The 20484-nt window shown below is 48.4% G+C and overlaps 1 protein-coding gene across 1 annotated transcript in view; it reads left to right on the forward strand.

Annotated features, from left to right (window-relative positions):
- Window positions 1-11322: 11322 nt before the first annotated feature.
- Window positions 11323-20484, forward strand: part of MREG (melanoregulin) — a 34212-nt gene continuing 25050 nt past the window's right edge. The window contains exon 1 of the mRNA XM_075001284.1: window positions 11323-11479. Within this exon, the coding sequence (XP_074857385.1) occupies window positions 11325-11479 (155 nt within the window). The 5' untranslated portion in view covers window positions 11323-11324. The remainder of the gene's footprint in view (window positions 11480-20484) is intronic.

The raw sequence follows: 20484 nt of genomic DNA on the forward strand, positions 1-20484 counted from the left end.
AGAATCCATCGACGACAGGCCCCTTCCTGTCTGAGGTCACAGATGATTAGAGGAGACACATTTATACTCCATTGATTCGGCGGAGGAATGAAGAGAACCTAAGGTCTGCACAGACCCTGACTGGAAAAAAGCCAGTAAACCTATTATGGCTGTGTCTACACGTGCCCCAAACTTCGAAATGGCCATGCAAATGGCCATTTCGAAGTTTACTAATGAAGCGCTGAAATGCATATTCAGCGCTTCATTAGCATGCGCCCGGCAGCCGCACTTCGAAATTGACGCTCCTTGCCGCCACGCGTCGCGTCCAGACGGGGCTCCTTTTCGAAAGGATGCCGCCTATCATGGGAATAAGGGGACTTCGAAGTAGGCGGCGTCCTTTCGAAAAGGAGCCCCGTCTGGACGCGCCGCGCGGCGGCAAGGAGCATCAATTTCGAAGCGCGGCTGCCGCCCGCATGCTAATGAAGCGCTGAATATGCATTTCAGCGCTTCATTAGTAAACTTCGAAATGGCCATTTGCATGGCCATTTCGAAGTTTGGGGCACGTGTAGACACAGCCTATGAGTGTCTCTGGTCTGTGCTCTTCCTGAAAGGTGAGATGTCAAAATCATTTACACTGCAAGTTGGTGAAGTCACGTAGGGTGCAACAGGAAGGAGGGGATGGTGAAAGTTTGTTCACTTTGGCATCATTTGCAGATGCGCAGAAGCACCTTATAGGTCAGTTACCACATATGTGATAAGCTCTGCAATATTTCAGCTTATCTTTATTATTTGCTTTTATGATCCCATCATGGCTTTCCCAGGGGGTTCTGCCAAGACTGCTGCCTTTTTCTTTCGTTGTTGAATAGAAAAAATAAAAACCCTCAGAAGATTTATGAGCATGAGCAAGGGAAAAGGAATTTGAAACTTCTCTTTTTAGTTGGGTGTTTTTATATAGGTTCAGTTTGCGCCTAGAGGGCAAAGGTTTAAATTAACAGCGAATGTATTCCCTAGGCACTGTTAAAGCCCTCTGCAATGAAGGCAAGACCCCTTGGCAGAGAAACAAATCAACACACATTAAGAATGATTTTGTTTGCTAGAGCCCATCCAATCATCGTTTGTATCACAATTGTACCCAGATGTATGACCTGCCAAGGCATACAGACCTTCTAAGAGACAGTCCCTGCCCCAATGACTTCATAATCTAATTACACAACACACAACTGGGGTATGTGCTTGAGGAAATAAAAGCATGGAGAAGCAGTGGGACTTGCCCATGGCCAAACAGCAGCTCAGTGGCCATAAACAGGTGACCTCCTGAGGTCCTTTCCAGTCCCGTGATTCTATGATAACAGAACCAAGCTGTTTCAAGTCCTGGTCCAATGTTGTGTTGGCTGAAGCATACTGCCTCCAATTATTCACTGCAAGGAAATTATTATTGTTCATTACGAACATTACTGTAGCACCTAAGAGCCAAACCTGAGATAGAAGTCCCCTTCTACCAGGTGCTGTACATACATCTAAGTAAGAAAAAAAACATGCCTTAAAATGGGAGATAATATTAGCTCTCTAGTTGGCTCTATTGGAATAGTGTATCCAGTTCCGGTCTTCACAACTCAGCAAGAATGCTGATCCACTTGAGAGGGTTCAGAGGAGAGCCCCAAGAATGATTCAAAGACTGGAAAAGATCCCTGATTAGCGATGGACTCCAAGATAGCAACTGGTTTAGCTTCAAAAAGAGAAAATGTAAATGGGTGATTGATCACAGTCTTAGTAGCTACAATGGGAATGAATATTTAACAACAGGGCCTTCGATCTAGCAAAGACGGAACAAAATGGAATGTCTGGAAGTTGAAGCTAGACAAATTCAGACCAGAATTAAAGTGAAAATATTTAACCATGAGAGTAATTAACTATTGGAACAACTCACCAAGGGCAGCGACGGACTTGCCATCACTGGACATTTTAAAATCAAGATTGGAGGGGGTTTTTTCTAAAGGATGTGCTCTCTTGCAACCTGGAACTGATTCAGGGAAGTTCTGTGGCCTTTTTAATGGAGGTGGTCACACTAGATGAACCAGGAGGTCTGTTAACAGAATCAGAAATGGAGCCCACATCTTCCAAGTCCCAGGCCTCTGATTTACCCCTCAAGACTAACCTTCCTTTCTATTACCTAACACATTTAGCTTCTGCACGAGTTTATGAATTCAGTGGCAGATTTAAGGGTGACAGTTCTGAAACAAAAATATTTTAAAAATCAAATGGAGAGAGAAATCTCTGAGCTGCAATTTATTTGCAAATTTGACTTCTTTAACCACGGATTAAACAGAGACTGGGAGTGGCTCACAGCTTACAAAGGCAGTTTCTCTGCTCTGGGTGCTAATGTTCCCCCATTAGACTCTGACAAAGGCTCACATCCCCCTGTCTGATCTGACTTGTTTTTTCCTCTTTTGATAAGTACTGTTGATACTGGGCCATTCCCACCTTGGTGAATAGACCTTGTCAGCTCTGGCCCTCCCTCTTACCGGGAACCCACTCTTTAAATACCCTTCTGAAACCACCCCCTCCACTCATGCATCTGATGAAGCGGGTCGTTGCCCACGAAAGCTTATGCTCCAAAATAAATATCTGTTAGTCTATAAGGTGCCACAAGACTTCTTGTTATTCTCAAGTTTATGAATGTGTCATGAGCTGCTTACAATTTTCATTTGACATTGGAAGTTATCCACTGAATAATTTTTGCAATTCATTGTGACTATTTGGACACCCAGGTGGCTTGTTACCGCTTTGTTCCCCTCACAGGATGAATATGTCTCCTAGAACAAGGGCTCCAGTACAAAAGCTCACATTTGTCAAAGTCACTGGCTACCACATGCCGCCGAACTGAAGGGCCCGTTTCACATTATAACCTCCTGGAACTTGTTTGCTGCCTGATAGTTTGTCAATCAAGTGCTTCTCTTGTGGTGAGCTGATTCCTGCCTCTCTCATTCCAATTGTGATGCAGAGAATACTTCATTGCCTGGCATATCTCTAAGGGCCAGATTCTGAGACCTGTTGTATTAATTTAGATGGAATGCATGAGCCCATGAGTCTGAAACTTTACAACCATCAAACAACTTTAAACAAAGTTTGGGGTTGGTAGACAGAGAGCTCAGCTTGCTTAGTACCATGGCAAACACCATTAAAAACTTTTTAAAAATTTTTAATTAAATATACAGAAAAGAAGGCTAAATAGCTACAGTGTTTGAAAGGCAAACTAGTAAGTAAAGCTTCCATGTAACAACATCCCTTGTTCCCTTTGTCTTTAGCTAGACAGAATCTTTAGAAGGAAAAAAAATCCTCGTTAATAGTCTTTTGGGTGGCATTGGAGATGACAATAGGTGTCTTTTCTGGGGAAAGGAGAAGTTAGTTGACACGGGCTGAGCTATCATTAGTAACTCATGTTGGGTACCACCATATTCAGTTGTCCCAGTGACTTGAATAAGATTATTTGCAGCACAAGTCAGGCATAAGGGACTGTATCGAGAGGGTGATTGGCTGTTTCTTATGCAGTGCCCAGGGAGTCACCCTGGAAACGTCTGTGATCTTTGAAGTTTCTCTGCGTGTGGTGCTGTCGGCCTTCCTGTCACTGGAGTGCGCCTACAAGCATCCCTGTCTGTAACTCCTAACCCCGCTGCACAGCGACAGAACTGGGTCTGCGAAGAAAACGAAGAGCGCAGTTACTGTGGCGCCCAGCCATAATTTATCAGCCAGGTTTTCATCTGCCTCCCATATATGTTTATATTTAGCCACTGGTGCCAGCTCCCATTTTCTTAGCTGTGACACCTGGCTTAGGTTTATTCAGATGACACCCTGGCTTCAGAGACAACCCTTCCTCACTTAGGCCCTGCCTGTCACCGGGTAGCTGGTCCCTGTACATAGATTAAGCCCAGAACTGCTGGACCTGAGAAGAAGCAGCCGATACAGTCACTTGAAGAGAGCTGAGCTACACCTGGGCCGATAAGGGGCTGCTGGCCCAGAAGAAGGAGTGAGACAGGCTAAGTCTGGGAGGAGCAAAGACCACACTGGGGCAGAGATAGCTCCTGTGGTGGGTCCCTGAGACCAGGGGGTCACAGACGCAGCTCTGTGTCTGGGAAGGTCAGAAGCTCTAGGAAGCTGCCAGAAGCTGGCATGCCAGAGACTCCTGGGAGGGTGACCCTGAAGCCTGGGGCACAGGATGGTGTTAAGGTTGTTTTCTGCCTGACTGATAACCTCTGTTCAACAAATAAACCTCCCTGACTGGGACAGGGTACGGCAACATGTGCTGTGGGGCCGGGGCAAAGCTCCAGCCCAGGAGACCCGCCTAAGCCTTGTGAACTTCGGAAGCTCAGCTCCATTCCTCTTCGGGAAAACGGAACCAACAGTGCAGCTCTGCCGTGTGTCGTTCAAGAACCGTCCGGCTTCGTTTATACATCTTCCCAGGCCTGCCCTGATAGCCCTCCACATGGCACCAGGGTCACTGGTCCCCACAGCTGGCTGAACTGAAGGGCCCGTTTTCTACTCTAACCTTCTGCAACCTGCCTGATGCCTGTGATACGGTGCACTGTCCCTCCTAGACTCCCTCTTTCTTGAGCCCTACATGAGGGTGTGTTCTTCCGCAGCACCTCTTGCTTCTTCATGCCCTCCTCTTGGGAACTCTTATTCTGCTCTCCCACTCCTCCTAGGAATCCCAGGCATCTCTTCTTGGGCCTGTATTTTGCTCCCTCAACATTTTACCCCTCAATGACCTCATCTGCTCCTGCAGCTTTAACTGTGATTTCTCTGCAGACAGTTCATAAGTCCACATCTGCATCTTTACACTGTTCAGCCGTACGTCTCTGATAATCACCCTGCCATGTCCCCCAGATGTAACAACACCAGGTCAGCTAGCTTCCCCCCCAGTCCTCACTACTTTTCGCCCTGTTCCCTGGCACGTAAGCTTGCAACCTTGTTGTAGCACAGTCTAATGGATTGGGCCCCAGACTTCGAAGACTTGGTCTCTGCCACTGATTAGCTGTGTGATCATGAGAAAGCTTCTGAGCATCTGTTTTTCCAATCTGTATAATCGAGGTGAGACCTGTGAATCATATCACAAGTCAGTATTACATACAGGTGCATCAAATTCCAGCGAGCGGTTACATCTGAATTTCTTTAGGTGCAGGAAAGCAACTTTTAGCAGCGGTGTTTTCTGTTGATTTTTTCCATTTACCTCTTTCCTTTGGTGGAAACAGACAGAATTTTCTATGATTCTCTAACAGACAGAAGGGTCTATAACTCTATAATTTATTATCTTGTAATTTCTATGAATTGGCACTGAAGAGTTAAAGAAACCCACGCCAACCGTTTTGCAACAATCTGGACAATGTCTTGTAGAGATATGACGTGACATGTAAAATAACCATAATCATGGAATCACAGAATCATAGGGCTGGAAGGGACCTCAGGAGGTCATCTAGTCCAGCCCCCTGCTTCAAGCAGGATCAACCTCTACTAAGTCATCCCAGCCAGGACCTTGTCCAGCTGGGACTTAAAAACTTCAAGGGATGGAGAATCCACCACCTCTCTAGCCAACGCATTCCAACGCTTCACCACCCGCCTGGTGAAGTAGTTTTTCCTAATATCTAACCTACACCTTTCCCTCTTCAACTTCAGACCATTACTACTTGTTCTGCCATCTGACACCACTGAGAACAGTTTCTCACCCTCCTTTTTAGAGCTCCCCTTCAGGAAGCTGAAGGCTGCTATTAAATCACCTCTAAGTCTTCTCTTCTGTAAACTAAACAAGCCCAAATCCCTCAGCCTATCCTCATAGATCTTGTGCTCCAGATCCTTAATCATTTTTGTTGCCCTTCGCTGAACCTGCTCCAGCAAATCCACATCCTTTTTATACTGTGGGCCCAAAACTGGACACAATATTCCAGATATAGCCTCACCAGTGCCGAATAAAGAAGAATAACTACTTCCCTAGATCTGCTCGAAATGCTCCTCCTAATGCACCCCAGTATGCCCTTAGCTTTCTCGGCTACAAGGGCACACTGTTTACTCATACCCAGCCTTTCATCCACCATAACCCCTAGGTCCCTTTCCATCATACTGCTGCTGAGCCAGTCGGTCCTCAGCCTGTAACAATGTTTGGGATTCTTCCGACCCAGGTGCAGGACTCTACACTTCTCCTTATTGAACCACATCAGATTTCTTTTGGCCCAGTCCTCCAATTTATCCAGGTCCCTCTGGATTCTCTCTCTACCCTCCAACATATCTACCTCTTCCCCTAGTTTTGTGTCATCCACAAACTTGCTGAGGGTGCAATCCAGTCCCTCATCCAGGTCATTAATAAAGATGTTGAATAACACCAGCCCCAGAACCGGGCCTTGCGGCACTCAGCTTGAAACAGACCACGATCCAGATATTGAGCCATTGACCACTACCCGTTGGGCCCGACCATCAAGCCAGCTTTCTATCCATCTTACAGTCCGAGGATCCAATCCATATTTCCTTAATTTATGGACAAGAATGTTGTGGGAGACCGTATCAAAAGCCTTGCTGAAGTCAAGGTATATCACACCCACTGACTTCCCCAGGTCCACAGAGCTTATTACCTCGTCATAGAAGCTAATCAGATTGGTCAGGCAGGACTTGCCCCTGGTGAATCCATGTTGGCTACTTTTGATCACTTTCCCCGCCTCCAAGTGCTTCAAAATGGATTCCTTGAGGATTCCCTCCATTATTTTCCCAGGGATTGAGGTAAGGCTGATGGGTCTATAGTTCCCTGGATTGTCCTTTCCTTTTTTAAAGCTGGGCACTACGTTTGCCTTCTTCCAGTCATTTGTTATCTCCCCCGATCTCCAAGAGTCTTCAAGGATAATGGCCAAAGGTTCAGCAATGACCTCTGCCAATTCCCTCAGTACCCTGGGGTGCATTAAATCCAGACCCATGGACTTGTGCACATCTAGTTGTTCTAGATAGCTCAGAACTTGTTCCTTCCCCACAGATGGCTACCCTCCACCTTCCCGCACTGCATCGTCTAGGACCGTCTTGTGGAAGTTGACTTTGTCCATGAAGACTGAGGCAAAAAAAGCATTGAGTACTTCAGCTTTTCCTACATCATCTGTCACTAGGTTACCTCCCTCATCCAGTAGTGGCCCCACACCTTCTCTGATAACCATGATTTATTGATTTTACCCCAGTACGTGACAGGAAATAAGTTTGTTGCTCATTAAAATACTGATTGAAACAGATGGACAACCTAATATATCACAGGGAAAAATAATCCAAAGTACATAGATATACTCATTTGGAGAGAGATGCTTAGAAAGCAACAGCAGATGATAATGGGAGTATATTAGACATGAGTTTGCAGGGTGATATGCGTAAAAAAGAAGCCAGGGCAAATCTGAGCCCAAACGAAGGTGAAACTTGTAGTGATTGATTGTGGGCAATACAGTTTTTTCAGTGCTGCAGCAGCAGAGGAGTGGTCCAATATTTACGGCACGGACATAGGATTGAAGATACCGGAAGTCAGCTCTCTGCTCTGCCACAGACTTCTTGGGTAACGACAGGTGTTTCACTTAGCCTGTCTGTGCCTCAGTTCCCCACGTGTGCACTGGGGATAAGAGCAGTGTCTTACCTCCCAGGGTTGTTATGAGGATAAACACGTTAACAGCTTGGAGGTGCTTAATTACAAGGCCATATGAGTAGTACAGATAGTTCTAATCCAGCACAGGATAGGAGGGACTGACTGCTAGTGTAGGATGGTTTTTGGGTGGCCTGTGTCAATGACTCGGTGCAGTTTTCTGTGTTCAAGGGTTCATACCACAAAATCTCCAAAGGGCTGAGCTTCTACAGCCTGTGTAATGCAGGAGGTCCGACTAGAACGGTGGTGAGGATGTCTTCCAGCCTTTATATCTATGAATGACTATGGCACTAGCTGGCTGCGTTCATGGCATATCAGCACAGAGGCTGAAAACTGGATGGATGGAGGGATGAAGCTCTTCTCTTACCTCCCAAGGTTGTCCTGGCCAGTCCAGTCTGGGGGACGCTGGAGAGACAATGAAGGAAATCTTACCCTGCCACTACCTTTGCTGAATGGACAGCTTCAGTTTCCTGGATTGCAAACCTTTCCCTGGCACAAAACTCCCCGTACCACATTTTAAGTGGCTGGTTATGCACTAACAAATCGCAGACTGACAAGAATAAAAAATGAGTGGCAATTCCTTTTTTCCCTCCCCTTCTCCTTACACTCATATAACGTCTGGAAAATATATTAGCTATGGTATCTGCTGGCATAAGCAAAACTTAAAGGTACTGAAGCTTAATTAGTGTTCATGCTGCATACAGCCAACTGCACTTAGTCCAATTGCTTTCGGCTTTTTTCTGTTTGGCATTTGATGATAGGCTCTGAAATACAGTCAAGCAGCTCTGCAATGAGCTTTGCCAAATAAATTAAGTGCAAAATATCGACAATTCATTTTTTTCCCTGGTGACCAAGCTATGTACATGAAAGACATATGGGTGGGAAGGAAGGAATTAAGAGTAAGTGACTGATTATTTAAGGCCTGACCCAAAGCCCAGAGAAGACAATGAGAAGCCGGCCATTGCTTTGATCAGGCTGTCAGTGCATATCCCAACAAAGCCAAAGGTGCATTGACACAACTGCAAAGGAAGAAGTCGTGGCACAGTCCTGGAGCTGCTGCGGGTGCCTGTTATGTGCTGCGCTCCGACGAGTCAACGGTCACCTTGGGTGAGGTGGTTCCACTAAGCTGAAGCAAAAGGCTCATAATTTGGTCCACAGTAAAATAATTGTCTTTCCGTGGAACGCCGCCCATTCAGCCCAGCAGCGCCTCGTTAACTGCATTCCAAAGCCCAACACATGTTACTTGGTCAGGCTGACTCTCCTACCCTCAAGCAGAGTGGTGAAATGCTGGCCCATGAAGTCAATGACAGAGCTTTGATTGGCTTGCCTGGGGCCAGGACTTCTCTGCAAATACTTTCACGTCAGCGTAAGTCATGCACGCACCCAGGTCAGTTGTCTTCCCTCGACCAATGGGACACAGCACAGCTCTCCTCGGAAAGGAAAAGGGAAAATACGGTAACTGATCATCCTGTTTACTCAGGGCTCACTAGCTGCGAGGTTATCAGTGCTCACCTCCAGCTGGCCCTGCTGGCCATGTGTTCAAATGTCAAATGAGTACCCTCCGGCTTTCTGCCACACTGACGCCAGGAGAGAGCCACCACCTGGTTATTGTCCTTCCAACTCTCCTTTCCTGGGATGCCCCCAAGATCCTGACAACAGTGTGGTGTGCTGAGACCACTGCCTGTCATACTAACGTTCTCCCCGTGTTTTCTGATACGCCTGTCCACCTTCCTCTGTCCAGCTATTGGCTCCTGTCCTACAACTACACAGCAGTGAGTGGAGTGACTCAGACAGATGCACAACCAAGCGTGTTAAAGAGAGCAGTGTGACCCAGACAATGTGAGCAGAGGCTCTGGTTAGCCACTGTGGCCAGCCCCAGATGCCACCCGTGGCAATGAAGTCACACGGCTGTTTCTAGCATGCCACCTTGGTGACAGACAGCACATGTGCGACTGCATGAGCTGGGAATGACACATCACACAGCAGCGGCGACGCTGTACCCTTGGGCTGTAATCTGCTTGGGCCAGGGACCACCTCTTTGCTCGGTGTGCACACTGGGTCTCCGTCCACGACGAGAGCTCCCCACAGCTGTGGCAGTACACCTCGCAACTAAGGATGGTGCTGTAACGCAACACTGAAATGATAACCCTGCACATAGCCCTGTGCCTTTCAGCAGAAAGGCTGAGACAGGAAAGTGATTTTCCCCAACACCAATAAAGGCGCCTAAATTCATTCCCGTGCAAGAAACTCAAGTATTATTATCCCATTTTACGCAAGCACAGATGCTAACAGCCAGATTGCATAACACTTATCCACCATGGACTCTCGCTCATGAGTAACATGCTAACAGTGGGACTACGCATGTGAGCAACAGCCAGCTGGGCAGCTAAATGGGTACTGGGCAGCTAAATTCCTTTGAAGAGCTAAGGCAAAGCTCCCCCCACATACACACAAAGGCTGTGTGACTCAGACTGTTAACCTGTGAAGAATACAACCCAGACCTCCTGAGTGTAAGTCTTCCTCGTTATAGGGAAAGGAGGGATGCTCCCCGTCTCTTATTCTAGGACTTGTTAGGCTCAGTGACCCTATAAACACAGCACTGGGGTGCTCAAGGTGGTGCTTCATGTCCCAGCTGTCAAAGGGGCACACAGAGGCAGATGTTTGCATCACTTCATTACAAACCTCTTCTGCCAGCGCCTGTCTCCTCACTGCTTTTGGTCCGTTCTGTCCTGGCCTTCCTGGGGCTACCCCGCCGCATGCATCTATGGGCACCCCAAAATGTTCTGCAGAGCAGGAGGCCAGGCCCTAAGAGAGGTCCAGAGAGGCTGGGGCCACGTCCAGTTCGGGAGGCTCCCTGGCCGTAATCGACATTAAAAAGATGAGACATGAACACAAAATTAGGCATGCAAAAAGAGGCCTAATTTGCATATTTGAATATTAAAAGCCCAGTGCACAGGCATTAGTGATTGAGGAGTGCTCACCAAAACTACTTGTGAAACTTGTCGAAGGCGGAAAGCTGAACAAGTGCCTAACTCTGAGGCCCCCTTGGAGCCTGAGGCCGAGGCCAAGGGGCCCTCCCCATCCCCTGTGACGAGAGCCGTCCGAGTGCCACCCGCCCAGCCTGCGATTCTGCTGGGCGGGGGACGGAGTCGCCTAGGGCCAGAGTCACCGCGCTGGGGCTCCACGTAACCCACACGCCGCCTGGGTGCGGCTCACCGTCCCAAGCAGTGGCACTTGGGCCAGGCTTGTGCAAAGACGGGTGGGGTGTGAAATTTCACGGGGGAGGAGGGGAGCACAGCCCAGCCCGCTGCTGGGTGTCAGGGTCCGTCTCATGACCAGCGGTGGCTCAGGTCGCTGCTCTTAGGCCTGTGCGGCCACACTCCTGCACCAGGACTGAAGGTTTCCCGGGCTGCAGACGGATCTTCCTAGGCGCCCCAACGGGCTGGTTTTCTATGCCCATCATCAGGGACCCCTCCCTGGGCTTGGGCCACATCAGGCAGGTCGTGAAGGCGGGGGGAGGCTTTGCAGGGCCTGAGCTGCGGCTCCCGCGCTGCGGTGCCGGGTTCGCTGCCGCCAGGGGGTTTCCCCGCTGCAGGGAGGCTCCGCCCCCGCCCCGGGCAGCGCTTCCCTCGCCCTGCGCGGCCGCTCTGCTTCCCCGGCCGCCCCGCCCCGGGGGCGGAGGAGGCGGCGCCGGCCCATGCGCAGCCGGCCGGGGCAGCGCCGCGCAGCGCCCGCGGGCGGCCGGGCGTGCGGCAGCTCCATGGGGCTGCGGGACTGGCTGGGCGCGCTGTGCTGCTGCTGCTGCCGCTGGCCGGGGCGGGCGGCGCGGCCGGAGAAGGAGCCGCTGGTCGGGTAAGCGGCGCTGGGGAGGGGGGCGCGGCGATCGGCTCCGGGGGGCGCTTGTCCCGCCGGGCGCAGCGGTGTCTCCCCTTCGCCGAGCCCCGGGGGGTTCAGCCGCCGCCGGGCCGGGCCGGTTCGGGCTCACAGGGGATCGGAGCACCTGCCCCACTCCGTGCTCCACACACCCAGCCCTGGCCTCGGTTGCTTCTCCCGGCACAGGAGTTTTCTTCCAGCCAGTGGTTTTCAAGGGCGGCGGCGGTGGGATTGCTCCGGGCTCATCAACACCCAGGGACGGCAGCTGAAGGAAGTACTTACACACCGGCTTGGCTATTGCTGCTGTCAGAGCCGAGGGGCCTTTATTGTCAATTTCACTAGCCTGCTGCAGGGAGCGCGCTGCGGAATTGTTCTGGCTGGACAGCTGGAAGGAAGGCAGGTGTCTGCGTGTGTCCTACTCAGACAGCACCGCCGTTCAGCGGAATTCCGTGACTCCCCCGAACAGAGGTGTACGGATAAGGTTGAGCCACTTGAGATCAGGTAGATGGATTTTCAGAAAGCTTTTAACAAAGCTCCTCACCAGAGGCTCTTAAAGAAACTTCATTCGCCTGTGGGTAAGAGGGAAGGTCCTGTCCTGGATCAGTATTTAGTTAAAAGATATCGGGAGGGGTGGGACTAAATGACCATGTTCAGATGGAGAGACGCGAACAGTATAGTATCTCAAGGATCTTCTTCTGGGAACTGTGCTGTGTAATATTTTCAGTGTCAACAGTGACATGGCAAAATTTGATTCAGAGTAATCTAGATACATAAACTGAAAGCAGACTGCAAGAAATTACAGGGAGCAATTAGAGAGCTAACGAAACTGAGTGACACCATTCAAAAGTGCGAAGGAATGTATGATGGGTGGTGACTGCTGATTGAGAACCCGAGAAAGAGATCTGTGTCACTGTGGATAATGCTCTGAAAACTTCCACTCAATACATAGTAGAAATCAGAAAAAGGCTCGCAGCGCATGAGGAGCTATGAGGAAGAAGGTAGAAAATAAGATCAAAGATGTCATAAGGCCACTTTATAAATCCACGGTGTTCCCCCCACCTTGAATACTGGGGACATCTCATCCCAGAAGGGCTCTAACGGAAGTGGAAGAGATGCAGAGAAGGGCAACACAAGTGATTGGGAATATGGAATGACCTCTGCATGAGAGTCAAAAATATCAACTCTGTCAGTCTTCGAGAAGAGACCACTAAGGGGGCGGATACAACAGAGGCCTATGAAACCATGTGTGATGTAGAACAGAAATGTGTGAGTGACATGTCACCAAGAAGGCACAAAACACAAAATCAGGAGTCACTGGTGGGATTTACTAGGCAGCAGGTTTCATAGGAACAACAAGAAGTAGCTTTTTGCACCAGTAACCTCTGGAATTCATTGCTGGGGGCGTTGGAATGGCTAAAAACAGGATTGGATAAGTTTAGGCAGCGCAGGTCTATCAGCCAACATGGTGAGGGACACAGTTCCATGCTTGATGGGACCCTGAACCTCAGATTGCCAAAAGCCCAGCACGGAAGATTGGGGTGGAGCTCTCCCTAAAAAACCCCTGTTCTGTGCACTCTGCCTGAGGCTTTGGAATGGGATGCTGTCAAAGACAGTGGACAGGATGGGTCATGGTGTGACCCTGACTGGTAGCTCTGATGGTCAAATAGCCAGAATATTAACAGAGTATGTAAAGTTTATTATTCTCAATAAAAACATAGCAGCAGCAGTAACACTTCACCTAAAACACACTAGTCTCCTTCTGCAATTCTTATCCGTGGTCACTAAAGGCTATTCTTCCTTAGCAACAGGAGAGCTATTTTGTTAAAGGGGACTCAGGCTTTGTCTGAGGGGTTTATCATCTTTCACAAATACAGGGTTTTTAATGTGCCCTGAAACTGACTCAGAACTTGGTATTTCATGCCCAACATTCTAAATATGCAGATTATGCAATCCACTTGATTGGTAGCTTCCCCATGCATTAGTAACACAACCTGTTCTGCGCTTGTTCGTTCTACCCCACTGCCACCTCTCTGGGAGATCATGTGGTGTTTGAGGTTTAACAAGGACATCCAGCTTCTATCAAATCAGGGAGCCACACCCCTTAAAGAGTAGGTTTATGCTGTAAAGGTTGGATCAGTGGTGTGAATCCTTCTTAGCATGTGGATTAAGTAAACTGATTGAACCCTTCTGGTATTTGTCATTCATCCAACAACTGACACATGCATTCTGGCTATGTGCTATGAATCCATTACATCTTAACTAGCCATGTTGATGCAAGCAATAAATAGCTCTTCTCTAGATATCGACAGTTTCTTGCATGATACATATCGAGTAGAAGAGGTGCTTGTGTTACACTTAGGAAAGGTTGTACTGTAGTTTTAAAGCAGTAAGCACTGCATTCAACACTCCCCACACGTCTTGTTCAAGATTCTGGTGCTACTTCCCTGTTCCCAATGCCTGATCCTGTAGTTCCTGCATGCTGAGCTTCCTCAGAATAGAGGAAGAACTGTTGTTTCTGTTACTGTTGTGGGGCAACGGTTAGCTTTATGGAGATGGCTGGGTAGGCTAGCTCTTAAAATAATTTAATGCCCTATGTGTAATTAAATTTATATGCGTCTAAGGCAGCTTTCAAGGTGATGGACACGTTAGAATTACCTGTCTTGTGTATCGGTTGCAATTCCTATCTAGTGCAAGACTTATAAATTGCAGAGGCAGAAACTTTGAACAAAATGGGGTCTCTGTTTCTGCTTTCATAAGATTTGGTTGTGCTCATTGCATGTGAATACCCTGGGTCAGAGTCTCTAATTCAGTTGGACTTTAAATGTTCCCACCCATTGTTCCATTGATGTGAAGGGAATTGTTCTGACATACCACTGGGCCTAAAGCTGGGAGAATCTGGTCTTGCATTAATACCTGTAATACAAGAATGCTACAGCATTCCCAGTAAAACTCCCTATGTACCAATCTCCGTCTTCATATGTTTCATTAAAAAAGATAGTTTCATGAAAGCATCAGAAGTATATTGCACCTTCAGTTTCTTCTTTTCCGCACATGGAGCATACATGCCTGAGAGTGCTTCTGATTTGATCTGAAAATGGGTAAAACAACGTCCCTCAGGTGTCCTAAATTAGAACTTGGATCCTGCAAAGACTGTCGGCACTGGCATGACTTTGAGCACTGTGAACAGTCTCCCTGAAGTCTATGCAAAGTTTAAGGGTTTCAATAAAATGTTTCAGGAGTGAAGTACCTAAAGTACCACTCATGATTGCCCCCCGTGCGCTGACATCAGCGTTAGATGTGTGTGTAAGTCCCTGTAGGATCAACTTTATGTTTGGTTTCAGGACTGGTGGCTGTAAACAAACTTCATGAGACCGCAGGAAACTTGGCCGCACCCATAAGTGGTCATCTGGCTAACTAAAATCATGCCGGATTACAGATGTTGCCGGATGGCAGAGTTCTGGATTAGAGAGGTTCAACCTGTTCTCCTCTGCTTGAGCTACCCTCATGCCCCATGGCTGTTGTCTCGACCTCCCCATGCTCCGCGGGAATAGTTGGGAGGTTTGTATAAACTGTTCTGTGAAGGGAGAGGAGGCACTTCAGTCTGCAAGGCTGTCAAAGCCACACTTGCTGCAGAAGGCCCACACAGTTGGGATCTTTGTGGCTGCACCATACAGAAGTGGAGGGTTGGAAATCCTGGACCCTTCTGGAGCAGATGCAGAGTTGCTGCTGGGTGAGGGGACCCCCTTTTCTCCCTGCTCTCCTCCTAAGATCACTTTTGCTTTTAGAGCCTGGCCCAAAGCCCCCTGAGATCAAAGGGAGCTATGTAGGAGCAATCTGATGTCACTGAACTCTCTTCTCCAGGCCTCTGCACGTGCTAGCAAACCCAGTAGCCTTGTCTCCTGCCTCCTAATCACCAGTCTGCTCAGCCCTGATGCAGAGACCATCTCCCCAGGCGGGAACAACCCCTCTGTCTCTAAAGACATGCAGAGCACGTGGAGTGGGATGGACGGGACAAGCCAAGGTGGAGAGCAAGAAGGATGTGAGCGTTTGCTTTTAAATAAGCTACCTAAATAAGGACACAGATGCATAATCCTGACCTTGGCCCCCACCACTACAGGAATTGCCTGTTAACATAATGAGAGTTAAGAGCCTGCATGAAGAGAGGCAGAGCTTTTTATTGCTTCATTGTCTTGCAAAGTGGGCATCTCTCTCCAGGCTGTGAGCTGATGGCACCAATCACCTCTCTTTAGTAACACATTGCTATCATGATCCCATGAGCTCATGCTGGCTTCTCTCAGGAAATCCTACAGAAGCAAGGCCCATCTGACAGTCAGGTTGTAGCATGAGTCCCTCCATGCTATTAGTGTCACTGCAACCCAGTAATTAAGCCAATGTTTGAAAGAGTTGCTCTTCTGTTTAAAACTGAGGACCTATTGATCATATTTCTACTGTGTGGGATGTCAGCTCCTGTAACTGGGGTTTAGACGATTACTCTGCCTGTTCTATTTCCTGAGTAAGGGAACACTGAAGGAAAATCATTAATTTCCCTCAACCTTGGGGAAAGAAATGGAATTAAAATAGCACATTACTCAACTGGGATGAGAGAGACACCATTTTCCCCAATATAGTCAGGCTGGGCTGTAGACAAGAGCGAAATCCAGCATGGCCAAGCTCTCGGGTGAAATGGATCGCCAAGCTTGTAACGTGCCCTTCATAAATGGCAGACCGGGGTTACGGATTGGTTGGGTCGCCTCTTCTCAGGGGAGTTGTGGTGATCGCTTGTTAGGAAGGTGAGCTCCCTGTGGGGCAAGGGGGCAGCTTAAGATGCAGCAGAACAGAGAATTTAAGCTTCTGATATTTGAGACTGTGTTCTCCCGGGGTGGGGAGCCCCCGGCTTGTGATCTGGAGCCGGACCCCAAAGCTCAGGGCTCCTGTGGCAGGGTGGAGGGTTTGGAGTCCTGAGCCTCGTGGGCTGGGTCCACACCATGGGCTCTGCTGGACGACAGGGGAGCCTGAAGCTGGCCCAGGCTCCGCTGCTGGTCGCTGCTCTCTCTGCTCCTGTGCCAGCGGGGAGAAGGGGAGAGGGAGCAACAGTGGCTTCAGCAGCCTGCCTGGAGGCTTCGTCCTGCTGCTCTGATTGGCTGGAATTATTGAGTTTAGTCAGGTTCAGAAAAGAGTGTGAACAACTGCAGAAAGACCTAATTCAGGCGAATGGGCAACACCATGGCAAAGGAAATTCCGTGTAGACAAATGCACGTTGCAGGGATAAGGGTCAAATTACAGGGTTAATTGCATCAGCTCCCGAAGGGACCGGTCTGCCCTAGGTACAGCTGCAGACAAGAAGGGGGATATAAGGCACTGTGGAAAGATGCGTAGGGAATTCTGGCCAACCAGAGCTGCAGAGGGTGGCACCCATGTGAAATTTCGGAATGATAGTTTAGAAGGCGAGATGCTGCCGGGTCTGCATGGACACTTACATCAATTCCTCCTGGGTCAAGCGAGCAGTTGCCGCAGCAGCCCAGTGATAGCCCTCCTTGCACAAGCTTGTGTAGTGTGCTACACGGTGAGACCTCCACCCCAGAGGTGGCTGCATTCCAGTGACACAGTGTAAACCACTTGTGGAGTACTTGAGCAGGAGAAAAGCATTGCTGCTATAACAGTCTGAATAGCTAAATATTTGTTTTGCACCTTTTTTTTTTTTCTGGCATGACTAATTGAACGTTAGTGACCGTGATTTAGATCTTATACTTCTCTGAAGATGCTCCAGAGCGGATGATTTTCTTGCCATGGGACAGTAGGAACATGCAGAATTTCCTGAGTTGTTCATGTTGAAGCAGCCCAGTGAGTAAAACGTTGCTCACACAGAAGATCAAACCAGGGTGTATCCTTGAAATACAGCTTGAACACCTTATTCAGATGCTGCAAGCACGCTGATTTTAGTTATTAAATCTTGGTCCTCTTGAAATGAATTGGAGTTTTACTGTTATTCTTCATAGGAGCCGGGTTGTGTGTGAAATGAAGTGGTTGGGATACAAAGTGGTGAAGCTGAGAGGGCTTGGAAATGGCTTTACTGATCACATGCCAGCACTACTCTAGAAATAATGGTGACGCACCATCCTTGCCTCTGAAGCTTTTCCTTTGGCTTTTCTTTTAATTATAGCTTGTAAGTGATTAAGCAACAGGTAAAACAAGGAAAAAGCATTTCCTGGCGTAGCAAATGCCTAAATAACCTTCCTGTGTGGATATTTATGGTATGGAATCTTTTTATACAAGCTAGTGCTTGTATTAGTATGGCTTTTAAGAGGTCTTATTCACAGGTAAAACATCCATGAGCTTGTTAAGGGCTCTGCTGAATACAGGTTTTTAAAGCGCTACATTTAAGGGAGCAAATCGTATGTGTTAAATCCAGCTGGTGTGTCCCTCAGAAGAACTGAGCAGATTGAATACTCCCCACCTGTCAGTCTCCGCATTGAATATCAGAGCTTTAAATATAAAGGGGCAATTTGAAAATGCCTGCCAAAAAAAGATCTAGTCACTTTAAGTAAAAGAAAACTAAACTAGTTTTACAACAACATAATAATAACCGTTGAGTGGGATTCAGGGCGGTCAAACAATGGAATAAATTGCCAAGGGAGGTTGTGGAATCTCCATCGCTGGAGATATTTAAGAACAGGCTAGATAGACATCTATCAGGGATGGTTTAGATAGTACTTGGTCCTGCCATTGGGGCAGGGGGCTGGACTCGATGGCCTCTCGAGGCCCCTTCCAGTCCTAGTGTTCTATGATTCTATGATTACACAACTGGTCTGAGCGCACACTCCATGGCCAAACAGCATGAAATGATGCAGGTGACAGCCAGCAAATCAAAACAACCAAGTTCTTGTGTCACTGTAGTACTGATGGGACCCATCCTAAGAGTGGGGCGCGTACTGCGCTAGCCACTGAGCAAACACCTAGAAAGAGAGAGTCTCTGCCCCAGAGAGCCTGCAATCGAAGTAGATCCATCAGAGGTGGTGCTGTTACCCCATTTTACAGATAGGGAACTGAGGCACAGCTCTAGATCATAGAGCCAGACAGAGCCAGGGGTTCATCCCAGCCCTACTCTAATCCTCCAAGCACAGCTCCTCCTCTCCTAATGCTCCTGAGTCCCCAGTGTTCTTAGTGATCAGGTGGACGCAGATTATGCTCTGCTGCGCTGTATGGGGTTTGCATTTATCTGTTCTCTTCGGCGTCTAGGCTTTGTGCTGTTAAAGTTGGGTAGCACCATGTCCCTAGCCAGAATCAAATCCCATTGCGTTCCAATTAGGTGCCCTTATCGGACAGCTGAAAGGGATGGAGACTTTATGCAGCTGGCCTAGGATCTGTTAGGAGATACAAGAGGCATCCTTAAGCATGTACCCTCCCAAGTCACAGTGGATCGCCTGCAGCATTCTGCATGTGGATGGACTCTGCGGAGGCGGGGGAAGAGGGCATTCACCGTGGCATCCTCCATCCCTGGCAACCTGAGCTCAAGTTAATTATGGCCTTTTCTTCATTAAGCTAAGTACGTTCCTATTCTGTCCTTCCAAATCCTATCTGGAGACAGGTGATGAGGCCAAGACCTCCCAGGTCTTCATCAGATTGTGCTGCTACGAGGCTGGGGAAGGATCAGGTGTCTGTAGATACCTCTGCCTTGTGTCCCCTTGGGGAGTTTCCCTTCTTGACTGGTGACATCGACCGGTTGCAACAACGACTGTCCTGCGCTTACTGTGGGCAAGCAAACCTGCTGTTGATTGCAGGGTACTTTGTGAGTGTGGGCCTGTGAAATGATCAGAGTATTTCTTGCCTTTGTTAGGCTTTTCTCGGGGGGTAGGGTATAATTGAGCCATAGCTTCTACTGAAATATGTCTGGAGTGTGCAGGCCATGAACAACCCAGGGGAGACGCTAATTTCTTGCCTTGTGTACCTAGATGTATAACCTTTATGTGAGGAAATCAGATTTCTTTGGCAACTAAAAATCTTCTTGGCCGAGTAATCTGGCTGCTTGCTAGTGTGGAAGAATGTAGATACTGCTTTGGTTGGTCTGGAGGACAATCATTCAACAAAAGCGAACCGTATGAGCAAGCGTGCACTGTTTCAGGTGTGAGGAGAACAGCCACAAAGCAGAAAGATGTAAAAGGCACGAGCTGAGGATAGTACAGGTTGAACCTCTCTGATCCAGAACTCTAGTCCAACAACATCCGTAATCTGTCATGATTTTAGTTAGCTGGGCAACCACTTATGATAGGTGTGGCCAAGTCTGCTGTGGTCCCATAAAGTCTTACGGCCACCAGCCCTGGCTCTTAGTGTTCTGTGCTGTTATTGAGCTGTAATTTACCCCTACGTGTCTTCTAAGAGCCCAGTAAGCAGTGGAAGTGCTGGTTATGCTGCTAGACGATGCTGACCTTCTGTGGTCCAGCAAATCCTCTTGTTCGGCACCAGTCAGGTCCCGAGGGTGGCAGACTAGAGAGGTTCAACCTCTATTACTTGAGTTTTAAATAGTCCACAGGTGCTACAGGGCCTGGAGACAACAGGAGTTAAGAAGCCTGATGTTCCATCCTTGAATTTCATTAGGTTTCGGCAGTGGCATGAGGTCACACTTGATGTAGACACCCTTGTTTGGGTGTGTGTAAATGGTGGGTTCTGTTTAATAGGCCCATAGTTTCCACCCACCACTGCATTTCATAAGTTGCTCACTCAGCGCTCAAGTTGAGAAATGTACGGTCCCTGCCCAGATGAAATCTGTGCTGGGCTGGGCAAGAGACCACATCCCTCTCTTTGAAGATGACAGGTCTAGGGCAGAGTCCCATGGTGAAATCCCCAAAGGGTGGGGACCCACTAACAGCCCAAAAGGGGAGGAAGCTTCTGACAGCTGCCTCTGCAGTGGCTTGTTCTGCCCGCTGTCCGGGGGTACATAGGAGGCTTTTTCATGCCCCAAGGCACCGGCTGCTTTTGTTAGTGGCAGC

This window comes from Carettochelys insculpta, chromosome 8 (genome assembly GCF_033958435.1).
Source record: "Carettochelys insculpta isolate YL-2023 chromosome 8, ASM3395843v1, whole genome shotgun sequence".
In the NCBI taxonomy this organism is placed as follows: domain Eukaryota; kingdom Metazoa; phylum Chordata; order Testudines; family Carettochelyidae; genus Carettochelys; species Carettochelys insculpta.